The sequence below is a fragment of the Rhincodon typus genome, chromosome 15, assembly GCF_021869965.1.
Source record: "Rhincodon typus isolate 14 chromosome 15, sRhiTyp1.1, whole genome shotgun sequence".
NCBI classification, from domain to species: Eukaryota; Metazoa; Chordata; class Chondrichthyes; order Orectolobiformes; family Rhincodontidae; genus Rhincodon; species Rhincodon typus.
In genome coordinates, this window is record NC_063346.1 from 55,070,895 (window position 1) to 55,089,679 (window position 18,785).

Consider the following 18,785-nt stretch of genomic DNA (forward strand, 5'->3'; position numbering starts at 1 on the left):
CCAAAGTCAGTATAGCACAAGTTTACAGTTACATTTCTAGAATGTCTTAAACTCAAAGGACTTCATGCTTTGAAAATTGAGGTTTGGTGTAGGTCAGCAAAGATAAGGGTGTTGATTAGATAGTATTTTGCATTGGGACCTTTTTTAAGTGAAGTAGAAAATGGTTCAAAATGATCAGTCAAGTGGAGTTAAGGAAGAGGGCATTGGAAAAGTTTTCATTGGGGTAAAATGAGAAATAACAGGGCTTCAGGTTACCAAGTGGTGAAATCTCATTAGCAGTGAAGTTTATGTAGGAATTTTATGGTTATAGATGCCCTTGGTGAAAATCTAATCTGACGGTTTGAGTATGCACAAACTGAGGACTTGGCTGTGTTTTTAAGAAGCCACGAGTGACCCAATTGACAGCACAGTAACAGCCCTAGATTTAACTGCAATGATGAAGGCAAAGACAGGTATTGTTGCCAAACTGAAATATGCAGAATGTTGGTGTCTTTAAACAGAAACCTGATTGCAAGAATCACTGGGCATGCAGTGGATAATATGGTGCCTTCTGGAATTTGAGGATCCTGGCAGTTAAAGGTCAAAGCAGCCAAAGTTCAACATTTTAAGAAATGGCTTTTTTTTTTTGGTTGAGGTTCTACATCACAGACTAGTCACAAAAGTAAGACTGCAGAATTCCAGGCACAGTGACAGTTTGGATTCAAAATTGACTGAGATAGGAAACGAAGGTTATTGTTTGGATGTCTTTGTGAATGGGAAGATGTTTTCGGTGGAGCTCTGTGGGCCTTTAAATTGTTTGCTTTAAGAAGTTTGGAGATGGTTTCAAATAAAGAGGGCACTGCGGTTGAATGCTGTTGATTGTAAGAAAGTCTCAATGAACTAGTCAGGTGGGTGAAACAGTGCCAGATGAATTTCTTACCAGGGTAGTGAGGTAATACGTTTGAAGGCTGGCAAGCGAATAAATGATGGCAAACTAGAATGTAGATGACCAGAGAAACCTTGCAATGAATTTCCATAGATACCTGCAGATAGGTGGATAAGGTGACCAAGGAGACAAACTGGGTGCGTGTCTCTAATTGAAGTATAGAATATAATGTCTGTTCAATATTAGCATAGTTTGTGATATCACTGGATACTGAAGCAGTCCAATACAAATGCAGCAAGAGCTGGAAATATCCAGGTTTGGGCTGACAACCAGCAAATAACATTTGCACCCTACAAGTGCCAGGCAATGACCAGCTCCATTAAGAGCAAACCTAACTATTGCCCCATGATGACTGACATTGCCATCACTGAATTCCCCACCATTACCATCCTGGTAGTTACCATTGATGGAAACTGAATGGACTAGACATAAGTACTGTGGCTACAAGAGCACGTAGGAATCTTGCAGGGAGTAACGCTCATCCTGACTCTCCAAAGTCTGAGCACCATTTACAAGGCGCAAGTCAGAAATGCAATGGAATACACATCACTTGCCTGCATGAGTGGAGATCCAACAACACTCAAGAAGACTGACAACATCAAGGATAAAGAAACCCAAGTTGCATCAATAAATGTTCAGTCCCTCTTCCATCAACTGTCAGCAGCAGTGTGTGCCATCTGCAAGATGCACTGCAGAAATTCACCAAAGATCCTTGTACATTACCTTCCAAACCCATGATTGCTACCATCTAGAAGGACAAAGACATCAGATGCTTAGCAACACCAACACTGCAAGATCCCTCTCCAAATCTAACTATCTGATTTGGCAATACATTGTTGTTCCTTCAGTGTTGAATCAGAGCCCAGTGTTCCCTCCCTAATGGCAATGTAGGTGTACTTACGACAAAAGCACTGCAGTGCTTCAAGAAGGTAGTTCACCAGCATTTCTTGGGGTGGTCTATAATTGCTGACCCAGTCAGTGTCACCCACATCCTGTGATGGAGCTTTTTTTTTTTTTTAAAAGAGCTGCAAGGCTATGTTGGCACTGAGTTGAGCTACAGCTGGCATAGTATGCACAGTTCTGGTCAGCACACTATAGGAAAGTTGTGGTTGCCTTAGATTGGTATACAGATGATTTACAGGAACATTGCCTGAACTGAAGAATTTTCTTTTGAAGAAAGATTAGATGAGCTTGTGTCACTTTTCTATGGAACAGTGGAATCCGAGGGTAGATCTATTTGAAGCTGTAGGAGCAGCTTAAGTCCCTGGTGGTTGTAAATGACATGAGTTTTTTTTCCAAGAAAGAGAATGGAGACTAGGAACGGGAGCTAGGGGTGGGTGAGAGGAACTTCAGGCTTAGCAGAAGCAGTGGGGGAAAGCAAATTGTGCTGAGCTGGAACTCTGCATTAAATGGATATGTTGATACTAAAGTAAGTTGATGTTAAACTGAGCTCTGCTGTATAAAATTGAGGGGTCTAACTGGTGCTAATTGAAAAGCAATGTCCTCTTTGGTTGAGGAGCACATAACGAGGGAGCATAGATTTGAGGTAGAAGGTTTAGAGAAGTTTCGAGGAGCTGTACGTTTACCCAGTGTGTGTTGGAGATGTACAGCTCACTGCCTGAAAGACTGGCACCAGTAAAAATGCATATTATTAAACAGTAATTGAGTTAACAGTTGAAATGCAGTAATCTGCAAGGCTATGGCCAGGACCTGGGAAAGTGAGATTAGGTTGGTAGCTGGTGTGGATGCGTTCGATTGAAGGTCCTCCTTGCTGTAAATACATCATGCCTGAGGGGGGGGGGAGAATCAGTGATCAAGAAAAGTTGTGTTGCAATTATAAAACACTAGTTACAATGCAAAACTGGTTGCTGATTTTTTTTTTTATATGAAGCATCAAATACCTTTGGTTGGACCACACAAGTAAAAGCTTCAATAGTGATTGTATACTTTTGGGGAGTGATGCTTCCAAGTTCCAGTAGTATTACACTTAGGTTAAATATGATAGATTTTTATAAGTGTCAAAATTGAGTATTTATGTCTGGTATTGGCTTCTTTACTGCAAAAGGCACTAACTCTGCCCCTCCTGATAGCTGTGCCCTTCCCCACCTTCCATTCACCTCTTTGTGATAGTCTCATGCATGAGAAACAGTTTTTGCAACAGTCCACTCGTGCTTGAGAATTATGCTTTTATTTTTTCCTTGTTGCTTTCAAATGTTAAACATCGAGTGAATGGGTCGTTGTGCTATCCTGTCCTTTTTACTTTTGTGAAAGTGCATGTTGTAAGTGGAAATGTCTGCATAAGTGATGATCCCTGTGAACACAGAGGAAACCTACAGTCCTGAAAAGGTTAAAGTGAATTGCTGCTTTGCCAGCACACATGTGATCTGGCAACTTGTTTTCTTTAAACTTGCTGAGCTTTCCAATGGTGATGTCAGGAAACAGCAAAAGCTTGAAAATGCAGCTGTTGACGTGTGGAAGGGTTGGAGACTAAAACGCTCTTCTCTTCTCTTCTCCACTCCACTCCTCCCTCACCAACAAAATAGCTTCCTGACATCTGCCAGGAGCTCAGCAAAACAAATGTCACCATTGAAACCACCAGGTACTGTTTTATCCTAAGTAGTGAAGGCTACTGTAAGTGTACTCTGATCATGTCTCTGTTTCAAAAAAAAACTAGAACACTGTTACTCAAGGTCACTCTTTCCATCCAGCGATCATCCTATTATTTTTCTTAGAAGAATTTCCTTGGCACTGTGCTGTATGCTTTTCCATTTGTCACTTCTGATTCTGTGAAATAAGTGGGGTGACTCCAGTGAATAGATTTTATTATCGAGAAATGGGAATTGGGATGAAATTATTTAGTATTCAAAACGTAGCATACAATGCAATTCTTTTAAGTTATGCAAACGATGTACTAAACATGTTGTGTGGCTATTGAGGTTACATTGTGGGATATGCCATCATTTGGATCATAGTGAAATAATTGTTTAGAGTTTGTAATTATGCATGGTTTGTGTTCATGGTTTAAAGCAATTTAGATAAGAACAGCTGGTGAGGAGTGGGCTGAGTGTTCATTTACCGACAGTAACTGTACAGACCAAGAAATCTGACATAAAGTCCAGTCATCTCTGCATGTGTATATACTAGATTGACAGTTTAGTCCTGAAATCATGTTGGATGAGGTGAACAATCGCTAGCTCATTATACTGAAAACTGATTATGACAATAGACATGCAAAACTAAAGTCAAATTCCTTTGAACATTCACAAGTGGCACATAAATGCACCTATAAATTGAACTTCTAAAGTAATGTTGAACACCATAGCAGGATGTGCTGCTTTGGGAACATGGCATTTCCAATAATCTTTGACTTTATGATGGCTGAGATAACAAGGTGTAGAGCTGGATGAACACAGCAGGCCAAGCAGCATCAGAGGAGCAAGAAAGCTGACATTTTGGGTCTGGTCCCTTCCGTTCTGAAGAAGGGTCCAGACCCGAAACGTCAGCTTTCCTGCTCCTCTGCTGCTTGGCCTGCTGTGTTCATACAGATCTACTCCTTATCTCGGATTCTTCAGCATCAGCAGTTCCTACTATCTCTTTGATGGCTCTCGTTTTCATAGATAGAAAACAAATTATCTTATTCTCCCGTGGAGATGCTCTAATTTGAGTGAGATAGAGCCCTCTTTCATATGTAAAATTGAGGTAATTAAAAATAAATGTGTTTTCCTTTCTATGGATGTAATGGAACTAGTCCTTTTTATGAGCTGGCAGTAACCTGATTTTCTTTTGTGCTAAATAATGCTAAATCTATTGGATTTCAGGTCCAACTAACTTTGGGTGATAGCAAAGATTTTTTGGTGCCTTCATTTCCAGAGTCAGCTGGAAGAAATTGGAAATATTTCCCTTAGTTTTTTTAAATTCCAAGTATTGAGGTTTGATAGATATCAATTGAGAAGAAAAAAGCTTCTGATGGATGATTGATTAACTTCCTGTGTGATTAGCTGACTGACTGTCCTGCTCTTGTGCCTCGAGGAGCGGGAGCAAGAACTTGCGATGCTTCGAGGTAAGACTGGTGGAAACAACCCCTGGGTGGAAAAGAAGGCATCCAAGCCATGCACAGGTCCAGAGGAATCCACTTTGGTAAATAGGAATATTATTTTTCCCTCCTCGCAAATCACTTGACTAACACCATCTTGTAGAAAATTTACTTGGCTTTCCATTTAGAGATAATTGGTGTCTCTTCACTTTCACAGTTGGTATCAGTTTCTGGCATAATTTCCTGGAGTTGTGAGCATTTTAATGAGTGCAATTTTTGCTCTTCAAAAGATTTATTTGGAATAAATGTTTTCCAAAAATGATCTAAAAGATTTTTTAACTTTTATTTTTTGCCCTCTTTTTATAAAGTCTTTGATAAATCAATTCCTCCTAACTTTCAAAATTTTAGATCATAGTATGAGATTTTAGATAACCTGAAGAAACAAATTTTCTAATAACCAGGTTGTGATCTAGTGCTGACGGGAATCCTGGTGCTTTGGACAGAAAAAAACATTTATATTAAATGAACACGCTTAAAAAATAATTCACATTGCTTGCTTATGCAAGCGTTCTTTTTCTCAGTTCTGATATTTTGGATTTCTTTCTAACCAAGTGTTGCTTCTCCATTTCCAAAATGATAAGACCCACTGTTATGACCTTAGCTGACATTACTGGGTAAGTCAGATCTCTGGCACAAATTTGGCTTAATTTGTTGCTTTTATTTTGAGGCGGTCTCTCACTGAAGTATAAGCACCAAGTACTGAAGATTTGGTTTTAACAGTAAAAGTTTATTTCCCAAAAAAATGAAGATAAAACCAACTGATCCAAGCTTTTTATGCAGTACACAATTAAAGATTTCAAAATTCACAACAAAAAAATCCCATTCATTCCAAAACATGCTTTATGGATGCCAAATGTTTACACTGTTTGCACCAAAGAGAATCTCATTCTGTATCATCTATGTTTAATTTAATTGTCACTTTGACACCCAGTCTGGAAAATCAGAGTCTCTTTATGAAGCCTACATACAACTGAGCTTAAACTTTCTCGACTTCAAATAAAACCTTTCAGGGTTTTATCCAAATATTTCTGGTCTAGAGCTATTACTAAACTCCATACTCCCTGAGAGAATTTTTTTTAACGACATAAACTATCTTCTCCCTTTTTCAGGAACAAAAGCATTATGTAGCCATCTTCACCTAACTATTCTACAGAACTGTCCCAAATTTAAAACTGTGGTTTTTTTTTTTCTCAGCTTGATTATTTTTCCCCCCCCCAATTTTTTTTCTTTCCAGTTGTGTGGGCCTCCAAGTTTGTTGCATGGCAGTGACTTTTGGAACCGGAAGTCAATGCTGCAACTAGTGTGCTGCACAGCTTGGAGGAAATGTTGTCTTACAATTGATTATTAAACCCCTTCAGACACACGTGTGTTGCGCACAACCTCGTATGCCACCAGTTCAAGTTCAACAAAGTAAAAGTTAATGCGTGAAAATGTCATTCCCTACAGTTCACAATGAATGTCCACACATCAATTTCCCAGTTTTAAAAGATAAAACTCAGTTGAGTATGATTATTGGGCCCCATAAATATGAACCATTTAACTCAATAACACTTGAGTGCCACTTAGGAAAAACTGCATTCACTTTGCAAATTGAACCTACTGCATTCCTCTTGATTCATGAAGTCTGTTCTTTTTGCTTTTTGTATTGGAGGATGGGTTTTTAAGCACTCATTAAAACTTGAACTTGCTATCAATAACTGGACTATACAAATAGGTAGATTTGCAGGAAGTGATTTCTAGAAAAAGGTGCCTGCATGTTTAAACTTGGTGATACGGCATTTTAGTTTGGAAGCCAGCTGCATGTTGCTTGGTGAAGGTTCACCACAGAAAATACATCAACACTTAATACAATGGAAATGATGTTGAATGTGCTGAGTATGACCTGTTACAGGGAACATCTAGAGTAACTTGCATAGAAAGGAGGATCAGGAAAGGTCTGGGCCACTTGAGCATGCCAGTGGCAGAAGTGAACTCTGAGCAACTTCCAAATACAAATGAAATAGTCACAGTAAGTTGATCTATAGATTTGAAAACTAAATTTGAAACTGTACTTGTAATTGAAAACTGTACCATTTTTTTGAGGGACCAATATTGTGACTAGCTGTTTTTTTTTTTTATTTTGGTGATGTTTGGAGCTGTAATTTTAATAACTGAATACATCTGCACGTTTGGTGCAAGTTGATAATTTAAACCACCACTTCACCATGACAGAAATTTGTGCTTTAAAACTTTAACCCTTGAATTGTGCTGAATTAAGGGCACGTGTTAGAAATGTGCTTTTTTTTATTAAACAATGGTTCTCAAGTCATTATCGTGACATTTTAAATCTCTTGCCTTTCATAAGATGATTACATTAATTGAATGATTTACATATCATTTGATTTGTCCTACTACCAGTGAACATTCTATATACATCAATAAATAGAAAGGAATGTAATACTTAACTTTTTTGCACATGTGCACAACTGAAGAGGTGCAGGTCAACCAGTGCTGAATTAGTTATTTGTGCAGTTGCAAATAAACCTAAATTTATTAATCCAGTTTGTAGTTGTGAGACTGCATTATGATAAAAGAAGCAGCAGTCTTCTCCCTGTGTCCCAGTTGAAGAATAATTTACATAGTAATTTTGAGTGATGTGCTTAATTGGCCTCTTTAAATTGGGTGAAATCACTTCTTCTTTACATCTCCTGAACATTGGATTACAAACATGACTTGTTTCTTTGGTTGTGTCTAGTATTTTGTAATAATTCTTCATTTTACTGTTTTCCCTCTTATAACAAATACAAGTTGTTCACTAACTGTTTTGTTTTAGCACTAGTTGCAGCATTTCTTGTGCCCATCTATTTCACAGGCCTTGAAGGCATAAAATCCAGGAATGAAGGACAAGAACAAAACATAAATAGGCAAAATTTTGAGCATACATGGGAAGGAGATAACAGCAGTGTGAATCTACTTTCAGCAATTGCTTTAGATTTTGATTGTTTTAATCAATTAAAAGCAGATGTTACTCAGAACTGGATTGCCTGGAGGTTGTGAATTTATTTAGCAGTTTTGTTCTGTAAATTTGCATTACTTGTCACTGACGATACTTACTTCCTTTCTTTTACGAGTTCACCCTTTTAAATAAAAAAACAAATGTCAGATATATCTGAGATGCTAAATTGAACACCAATCTGGCCTTCAGATGGGTAGCAGAATAGGGAGGTCCCCTAGTAGTCTAGCCTATATCTGCATACTGACTACTTGTTCAAGTAGAATATCTGATTGCTTAGTTTGTTTTGTGTGAGACTCCTTTTGTTTTGCACAAATTGGCTAAGCATCTCTCTACACCATGACTCACGACACTTCAATACAGTTTCATGGGTTATAAAGCTCTGTCCTGTGGACATATTATGTAAAAAGAGCTTACGTTTTGATTCCCTCATTAGATATGTCACTTTTAGTTTTTGTAAGGAATTTTTAACTGCCTGTGTCAGGTTCTCAAAAATATTCAATTCTCTACATGATCTAGGAGGAGTTGAAGGGGAGTACAAAAGCTCAAGAGAACACTATTGATGACACCGACACTATTACAGATTTGGAACACAATGAAAAGTATGAAGAGATACTCCAGATTACTGAAGGTAAAGGTCTGAATACTATTCATTCTTATCGATTATCAACTAATAAGCTCCAGTCACAACTGTTCAATAGACAGCTTGTATGCTACTTGCTGACAGCTAATTCCTTTATGCTGCATTTGTCTTACATTAGACTGTATTTACATTCACGAGGCCTCTGTCTTACTACTTCGTGCTGTTAAAATTGAGCTTCAAATTGATATTTCACTCAAGTCATCTTTGTCGAACCTTAACTCGGCTATTTTTGTCCTGAAGTTTGCATTGATATTGGGAAGGTCATTAAAGATAAAGGACCTGAGTTTTTAGGTAGCAGTGTTCTCATACATGAGCAAGGCTCAGCTTCTTTTACTACTTTGAATTAAACGCACAACAGGGATGAAGCTGGGCAGTCATATCCCTATTTCTCCTTCTAACTTTAAATTCCAGCATAGAAATGTTTGCGACTGACAGATGTACATTGAAATGGTTCATAGTGATTGCCCAAAGTGGAGATAAGATGGGTGACTTATTAATTTCAACACTCTCTCTAGTATACTGTCTTAAATTTTGCATTTCCTGGAGCGTTACGATGGAAGATGTTAGGTTTACATATATTCAGTAATGTGTAACAATTGTGAAATGTTCATCCCAAATTTAGGTGAATGCAAGGTGGAAGCACCTATGGATTGGTCGACTCCTCTCAGGAAGGTTACTTTTGCATTAGAACCACAAACCATTCCATCGCCAGAATATGTAGAAACTGAGAGCGATGAGAATGAGAAGTGCATCTCTGAGATGGGTATGAGAATTTTGTAATGTCCCCTGATTTTCAAATTATATAAATAACTTTAAATGCTGAATTTTTTTTTCAATTGGAGGAATGGACAGAAAGCTTGTCCCAATTTTTGTGGTGTTTGCAAATAGGAACTGTAGTGAGTTCTCACGAATTGCCCCTATAATTCATTCAGTAGTAGAAAGGAAAACAGATTGCTCCACCACAAACTAGAAGGGAGGAACCAGTGTTAATTCAGAACAGGGTTGGGGTGGAGAGAGAAGAGTGAAAATGGATAATTTTGATTTAATGAAGCAAACCTTTCCTGTGCACAGTGTAGCATATGTACGCTTGTCTCTAAGTATAATCCTGCTCCAGAAACACATTGCTGAATAAGTAGGGAAGCCAACAAGTTGAGTTCTGTCGAGTATTAATTGAATCTTTGGGAAATGAGTGAATCATAACTTATTCTGGCAATTCCTACAATTTATCCTTTCCAGACATCTATGTTCAATATCCATACTTTTTTATAAAATTATTACATCAGGATAATATTTAAGCTTCAGTTTGTAACTTTAACATATTGAGTACTTTATAAAACTGAGCTTTTTCACCCAGTGACTCTTTAAGAAAAGTGTCACTCGACTACATTGACAAAGAGCCCAATGTTGTACTGTGCCGATTGGCACACCATTCTGGCATTTTTACTCTTTTAAGTGGTTAGAAGTTGGGTTTCCAGCTTCTGAATTCTTTCCAGAGGCCTCATGAGTGTATGTATGCTTTGCATAAATATGGCTTGATTAGTTTCCTAGAGTCAAATAGACTGCTGCTAACAGTGCTGATTTGAAAAAGATTGCACTAGAACTGTTATCATTGTACATGTCTTGATTTAACTTTCCTGTTGTTAAAGAAAAATGAATTGTTATTTTAAAAAAAACTCCAATTTTCAGTAAAGTGGAAAGCAAAAGCTAGTCTCCTGTCTCTAATCTCTAGTAGGTATTTGTGTAAATTGATCTTGTTTCATTATTGCTTTCTATCTTAAAACTAGAATCCAGCTCCCAGGAAGAATTGAACAACTCTGAACTAATTGATAAGCTGTTTGAAGGTGTACTCGACTCAGACAGGATGGAAGAAGGAATTGAACCTGAGGCTAAAGAACCAGCGATGGCAAATTTGAAAAAATCCAAAGCTGAGGATAAGGGTGAGGAAGTCAAGTCTGAAGCTGAGGCAGAGCTGAAAAACTCTAAAGCTGTGGATCAGAGTGATGAGACAAAGGCTAAAGCTGAGGCAAAAGATCAAAAAGAAGACGATGATCTGACTTTACCCAGCATCTCCATATTGTCTCCGCTTGCTAAATCCATCAAGTTGGATGCTGCATCTCCTCTAGTGAGTGTGCTTCCCTGAATTTTCAATGGTGGCTTTTCTCTTTAAAAAAGTTCTAATTGGTTTTTTGTACTGGAGTACATTTAACTTGGTTGAAAATTGATGTCTGTGATCATGTAAAGCAATTCTATACACCATACAGTCTGTTTGCCTAAGCAGGTAATTAACTTGAATAGGTACAGGGTGTGGAGAGCTCAAACTGGCTTGGGAGTAGGCCATTCAGCCTGTCCGCCATTTGATACCATTATGGCTGAATTGTTCAATGCCTCTTACCCAACCTGTCTCCATAACCCTTTACATCATTGTATTCAGAAATTATCAATACATGTAGTTCTGCTATAACGTGTGTTTCATTAACGCAAATTGGCTGTAACACAATTGAGTAGTGAACGCTGTTCACGTAATGCAAACTTTCTGCTGTACAGATATAGAGATTTCCCTATAACGCGATTGTCTATGGCTATTTTCTATAGCACAAGGTCACACAAGAACGCAGCTATTGTGTTATAGGAGAACTATCTGTATCTTTAAGCATCCTCAAAAACTAAGCTTTCACAACCCTCTGGGGTAGAGAATTCCAGAAGTTCACAACTGAGTAGATCAAATTCTTCTGATCTCAGTCCTGGGTGGCATCTCATTTTATTTTTAAATTGTGACTGCTGGTTTTAGACTTCCCAGCCAGTTGAAACATTTTATCTGCATCTGCCCTGTCTACCCCTGTTAAGTATTTTAAGTTTCAATGTAATCCCCTCTCCTTCTTTGATACACGAGTGACATAGGTATTGTTTTCCCGATTGCTCTTCATAGGATAGTCCTGACATTCTGGGAGCAAGTCTGGTGAACACTTTGATGTACTCCCTCTATGGTGATTATTACCCTTCTTGACATAAGAGACCTAGGTGAAGTTTAACCAAACTTCTACTCCATTGTTGCAAGACTTCACTGCTCATGTACTCAAATCCTCTTGCAATAAAGACTAAGGTTCCATTAGCCAATGTTACGACAAAGAGATAGCCATATTAAATCAGTCTCCAAGTCCTGATATTTGCAATACAGTAAAATCACAGCATTTGATGACATTCAAAATTACCCCTATGGTTCCTAACCAGACAGTTTGAATAACTGATACCAGACACCAAGTTTGTAACTTAAACAAAATAATTAATAATTCATTATTAATCCAGTAACTTTAGTTGAGCAAAGTTAAACCACAAGATAATCTAATCAATGTATGATTGATTTCAATCGTCTTTGCTTCTAACCTCTGTTCTCGCGTAGACAGACACAATTAAGTGATTAATTAGAAGAAAAATAAGAGATGTTAAGGCTAATTAACTTAAGTGGTTTCCATGAAGCAGTGTCACAGACACATGGGATCGTATCTTGCTTGATTTCTGAAGATCCTAATCAATGCAAATAGCTTCCAATAAGCTCTGAGGGATATTCATTTAATTCGTAAAGCTGAGATTCTGTTCTCTGAACTTTTGATTAATGGGAGGCTAACCAGGGGGCAATCAAACCTCTGTTCTGTGGCTTTAGCAGCCAAAATCCTGACCAAAAAAATACTAGTTCAAACTTTAGTACCTCTTTTTTTTTTTTTTTTTTTTTTTTTCTAATTTTTTTTTTTAAACTGGTAGGTGCTGGCCTTCCTGCGATGGCCCCTATTAACATCTCAACATCTGCCAACACTTGAGTACAATGCACCTCCGGAGCCAAAATGCCTATAGCGTTCTCTGAACAAGAATCAGCCCACAATGGACTTATAGGTCAGGTCCTATAAACAAAAGTTTTTGTTCTCTTTTTTTTTTGTTTTAAAACAAATAGCTGCTCACAATCCAATGCTCACTTCCAATTCTCCACTCACTGTTTGAATCAAAAATGATCTTTTTTTTTAAAAAAAAAAGTGTGGGTTACAACCCCTTTCTAATAGCATGCTGCAGATTAGCCTTCTGGGACTTATTAACAAGGACACCCAAGTCCCTTTTCTACACCTAGATTTTCCTACCTGTTGCCATTTAAGAAATGTTCTGTGCATTGGTTTCTTCTACTATAGTGGACAATCTCATTTTTTTCCCTATTATATTCCATCCACCAAGTTCTTGCCCACTCTTTAAGCTCGACCAAATCCTCATCCTCGTAAAACACATACTGAATAAAAACCAAAAGAACTGTGGATGCTGTAGATCAGGAACAAAGACAAAGTTGCTGGAAAAGCTCAGCAGGTCTGGCAGCGTCTCTGAAGAAAAAAAATCAGAGTTAATGTTTCTGGTCCGGTGACCCTCCTTCAGGTCTCGGTACTTGCTTAGCTTTGCATCAAAACCAAATTTGAAATGCAGCAAATATTTTATTAACCAACATCTGTGGGACCCAGAATTTCCAGTTGATCTAGAGGTCCATATAATCAATGTAAAATCACACTAAGTAATAGAAATGTAATGCAGGGGGTATACACATCGTTGTTATGCTCTATTTACAACTCAAATCACTTATTTAAAGCAAAGTTGCATTATTTAAAAGTTAACAGCAGAGAGCTTTTTCATCCCCCACCTTCAGCTAACTACAAGGACAACATGGAGATCGTAATAATATGGTATTCGTCCAGTATTTGGCACAATATTTGCCTGTTTATCGAGGGTGCCAGTTAAAACAAACTTTGCTGTGTTAGATTTGGTCCACACATCCCAATCATGTGTATATATTGTAAACAGCTAGGACCTAAGTATTGATCCTTGTGCTACATCACTAGTCAGTCTTGCATTGGCAGGCTGGGACCCATTCATTCCAATCTGTTTTTTGTCTGTTAGGTAATCTGTCATCAATGCCGGTATATTATCTCCTAATGTTTTGGAGTAGATTTGTAGCTCGGGTTGTGGGTGTTTTGGTTGGCTCGCGGAGCTGGTTTGTTGTTTCGCAGACGTTTCATTACCATGCTGGGTAACCTCATCAGTGCAGCCTCCAATGAAGCGCCAGTGTGCTTTCCTGCCTGGTTTTTAAACTCTGGAGTCCGTTGAGCTGGATTGCCTCATTCCAGTTTTCCTTCGTAGTGGAGTGTATATGGGGTCGAGTTCTATGTGTTTATTAATAACATGCTTCATGGAGTGCCGGGCTTCTAGGAATTCCCGTGCCTGTCTCTGCTTTGCTTGTCCCAGGATTTTGGTGTTGTCCCAGTCAAATTGGTGGTTCTCTCTATCCATGTGGATAGAGATGAGTTCATTGCTTCAGATTGAACTACCTCACTTTCAAACCTAATGTAAAATTCTGTCATTATGCTCACTCATACCTAAAGTTCTTTTCCCAATAAGGTTATTAATTTGCCGTTTTCATTGTGTGTGCTAAATCTAAAATAGTCTGTCCTCTAGTTGCTTCCTCAATGTGCTGCTCTACGAAAACATCTAGAAACTTGTCCACAACTTTCGTGCTCAATTGGTTAACCCAGTTGATGAGATTGAAGTCAACTATGATTGTTCCCCACAACCACTACTATAAATAACTCTGCTGCCCTTTGCAGTTCATTAGCTCCACGCAAACAGATTGCATACGTTGATCTTCTGCTCTGCCACCCTCTCTTACTGATGTACTGGTCCTATCCTTCATTATTAGTGCAACTTTCTTTTTTATTTTTGTCTGTCCTTTTCTAAATGTCAGTTATGCTCGAGTCTTGTGTTTCCAGTCCTGGTCACTGTGCAGCCATGTTTCTGCAATGGGAATTTAGATTGTATCCATTTATCTGAATGTGTGCTTTCAGATCCTCTCATCGCGAATGTTGTGTTAATTTGGGTAGACTACTGTTTTATAGCTTTTGACATCATTCTGCATTTAAAACATCCTCTTTCATTTTTGTTTCTCCTGTTTTCTTATCTTCCCCCTCAGCTTTCCTACTTGCTGATACCAACTTTACTTCCTTTTTAATTTGGGTTAACACGCTGCTTCCCCCTCACAAGCTAGTTTAACTTCACCCCAATAGCACTAGCAAACCTCAATGTGAGAATATTAGTCCCCGTCCTGTTAAAATGTAACACATCTAACCTGTACAGATACCACCTTCACAATTGGTTCTACTGCCTTAGAAATTTGCCCCTCCTCCTACATCAGTTCTCCATCCACTGCCAATCCAGATGATACCTCAAGTGAAGTTGGTTTTAGCTTTCTGTATCTGTATAAATCATCTTTAATTTAAGACATTTGCATTTTATTTCTTAAATCTTGGAGATAGTAAGAACAAATATCTATCCTATTAGGATAGGCGCCTAGCTGAGGTGTGGGAGTAGGGGCTCCCTAACTTCCACATTCTGACCCTGAACCATGTCATAGCATAGATGACCAAACATTATTAAACTTAATCAGCAACATGTCAAAAATCTTATCCCAAATCTTAAATGTATTACAGTTGGAATGAGGTTTTAAAAGTTCAGAATAGCTTAATTTTGTGTTTTTATTTTTTAAAAAGAAAACTGAGCTCCATAAGAAAGTCAACAGCAAATAAAATAGGAATGGGACCATGTCTTTCACATTTTTAAAGAAAAAGTAAAGGGAACACTTAGTGGTTGAGGGGATCAAGGAGCAGTTGCCTATTGGAGTGGATTACTAATGTCAAGTAGATAAATTTCAGTCTCTTTAAAAAATTAGTAAGATTGTTTAGAAAAAAATTCACTGGGTCAAAGAGGTCTACTGTAGTTGTTTAACCATTTGTAGAAATTTAGCCTTGTTGATAAGCTGTCAAACTGCTTATAGTATATTCATTGACTTGGCCATTAATCCTGTTAGTTGAGTACATAAATTCAACATTCATTGGATTTACATAGCCTATTTAATATCCCTTTTACAATGCCCAAGTAGGTTGGAATACTTGCAACATGCCTCAAGTTTCTTTTGCTTCCTCTTTTTGTACCTGGTAGGCTGCGGTAGTTGCATCATTAAACAATGGCCTGACTGAATCCTGCTGCTCACTCTATTCGTCACTCGAACTCCATAATTCTGGGCAGGACCGAGATCGAGCTGGAAATCTTCTACAAGCAGTGGAAAATGCACCATTATACAGGTAATTTATCCCCATGAATATTAGATTATAGATGTATTTTGACACACAGCAACTTTTAAAGGTTGAGCCCTTAAACAGTTTAAACAAGTTGTGTAATGGTTCCTGTTTCAAAAAGGATTTGTGCAAAAAATCTCTTGACTTAGGTGGTTACCTGTTTGGGTCAAGTTTTAATAGACTGATTTAGTAGATTTTTTGTTTTTTTTTTTTTGCTTGGAACTAATTTTGGGCTTTGGTTACCTCTTTTCCAAGTCATTGTGCATAAGGGCAGGATTAAGCCGTTTACCCTGTTCTGCCATTCGATGCATTCAGGCTGTCTGTATCTCTACTGCATCTACCTGCTATAGTTCCATATCGAATGAAGTCCTTGAGCAAAAATTCTCTTACTCGGATTTAAAGTTATTGGAGTCAGTATATTTTTGAGGGTGTTTTTATAATTCTATCCTCCTTTTGTGCGACAAGGCATTGCATTCCTGTTAGTGAAAGGTAGAGGCTGGTAAGATTAGGGAACAATGGAAGAATAAAGATATTGAGGTTCTAGTCAAGAATAAAAATTAACTATCTATTAGATATAGACAAGTAGGATGAAATAAATCTCTTGCAGAATATAAAGTGTGTAGGGGCATTCTTAAGAGAGAAATCGGGAAGGCAAAGAGGGGTTATGAGACAGCCTTGACAGATAAGGTTAAACATAATCCCAAGAGATTCTGCAAATAGACTTAAGAGTGAGAGATTTTTTAGACTGAGAGCAGGGGTCCTTTGAAGATCATGGTTTTTGTGTTGAATCTGAGGAGATGGGAGAAAGAAATGGAAGTTAGAGAACTCTGGGGAAATAAATATTGATATTTTGAAAACAGTTCACATTACAGAAGAGGAAGGTCTTAGAAAACAAAAGTGGATAAATCTCTGGGACCTGATCAAGCGTATCCCAGGATGTTGTGGGAATTTAGGGAGGATATTGTGGGGCCCCTAGCAGAAGTATTTTGTATCATCTGTAACCATAGGTGAGGTGCTGGAGAACTGGAGGGTGGGTAGTGTTCTGCCTTCATTTAAGAAAGGCTGTAAGGAGAAGCCTGGGAGCTATGGACCAGAGTCTGACGTCGGTGATGGGTAAGATGTTGGAGGTGATCCTGAAAGATAGGATTTACATGCATTTGGAGAGGCCAGGAATGCAAGGGAAATCATGTCTCTCAAACTTGATTGAGTTTCTTGAGGATGTAACCGAAAATATCATTGCCTACCACTCTGTCCTCAATGTTGACTTGGACTTTAAAGCCTTTGATAAGGTTCTGCATGGTAGACTAATTACAGTTAGATCACATGGGTTTCAAGGCGAGCTTGCCAATTGGATACAAAATTAGCTTTACGGTAGAAGACGGTGGTGGTGGAGTGTTGTTTTTCGGACTGCAGACCTGTAACCAGTGTTCCACAGGGATTGGTACTGGGTCCACTTTTCTTTTGTCATTTATATAGAGTCAGCATGAAAACAGATCCTTCAGACCAAATTGTCCACGCCGACCAGCTATCAAATTAATCAGTCTGACTTGCCAGCATTTGGCCCATATCTCTCTCAACCCTTTCTGTTCAGCCTCCTCCACTTCCTCTGGCAGTTCATTCCGTATTAAACATCACCCTTTGCATTGAAAGGTTGCGACTTAGGCACTTTTCCCCCTCTCGGCTTAAACCTATGCACCCTAGTTTTAGACTCCCCTACCCTGGGAAAGATCATGGCTATTCACCCTATCCGTGCACAACATGCTCTTCTAAACCTCTATAACATCACGCCTCAGCTTCCAAAGCTCCAGGGAAAATGGCCCCGAGCCTGTTCAGCCTCTGCCTATAGCTTTGGACCCCTCAACCCCGGCAGCATCCTTAAACCTCTTTTGAACTTTTTCAAGTTTCACAACATCTTTCTTACAGCAGGGAGACTAGAATTGAATGCACTATGCCAAAAGTGGCCTAACCAATGTCCTGTACAGCTGGAACATGATATACCAACTTTGTTCTCGATGCCCTGACCAATAAAGGCAAGCATACCAAATGCTACCTTCAATACCCTGTCTACCTGTGACTCCACTTTGAAGAAGCACTGAACCTGGACCCCAAGAGACCTCTCTCTAAATAAATGATTTAGATGAGGATATTGAAGGCATGGTTAGTAAGTTTGTGGATGACACCAAAATTGGCAGTATAGCCGACAGTGAAGAGGGTTATCTACGATTACAAAAGAGATCTTTATCAATTGGGCCAATGGGCTGAAGAGCTGCAGATGGAGTTTAATTTGGGTAAATGCAAGGTTTTGCATTTAGGTAAAACAAACAAAGGCAGGACTTGTACAATTAATGGTAGGGCTTGGTTGGTATTGTAGAACAGAGTGGACTAGGAGTTCAGGTATATAATTCTTTGAAACTTGTGTCACAGGTAGACGGGATGGTTAAGAATGAGTTTAGTATGCTTGCCTTCATTGCTCGGACCTTTGAGTATAGGTGGTGGCACATCATGTTGAGTTTGTACAGGACTTTGGTGAAGCCTGTTCTGAAGTACTGTTTCTGGTCACCCTGCTATGGGAAGGATATTATTAGGCTGAAGAGAGTTCAGAAAAGATTTACCAGGATGTTGCTGGGAATGGAGGTTTGAGTTATAAAAATAGACTGGGACTTTATTCACTGGAGCGTAGGAGGTTGAGGGGTGACCTTTTATAGAGGCTTATAAAATCATGAGGTGCATAGATAAGGTGAATAGCAAAGTCCTTTTCCCTAAGGTGAGGGACTCCAAAACTAGAGCATATTTTTAAGGTGAGAGAAAGTTTTTCAAAACGGATATGTGGGACAATTTTTTTAGTGATTTGTAGAATGAACTGCCAGAGGAAGTGGTGGATGCAGCTACAGCTTACAATGTTTAAAAGATATTTGGATAAGGACATGACCAGGAAAGGTTTAGAGAGAGATGGGTCAAACACAGATGGATGGGACTAATTT

At 38.6% G+C, this 18,785-nt stretch overlaps 1 protein-coding gene across 6 annotated transcripts in view; it reads left to right on the forward strand.

Moving 5' to 3' along the window:
* Positions 1-18,785, forward strand: part of LOC109913013 (anillin-like) — a 58,855-nt gene that overhangs the window by 12,822 nt on the left and 27,248 nt on the right. For 2 of the 6 annotated variants that reach the window (XM_048605878.1, XM_048605880.1), the window contains exons 7-12: positions 4,955-5,062; positions 6,910-7,026; positions 8,530-8,641; positions 9,276-9,416; positions 10,438-10,775; positions 15,668-15,810. In XM_048605878.1, coding sequence (XP_048461835.1) covers positions 4,955-5,062; positions 6,910-7,026; positions 8,530-8,641; positions 9,276-9,416; positions 10,438-10,775; positions 15,668-15,810 — 959 coding nt within the window. The remainder of the gene's footprint in view (positions 1-4,954; positions 5,063-6,909; positions 7,027-8,529; positions 8,642-9,275; positions 9,417-10,437; positions 10,776-15,667; positions 15,811-18,785) is intronic. The other 4 variants (XM_048605879.1, XM_020512471.2, XM_048605881.1 and 1 more) reach the window with 4 other exon arrangements.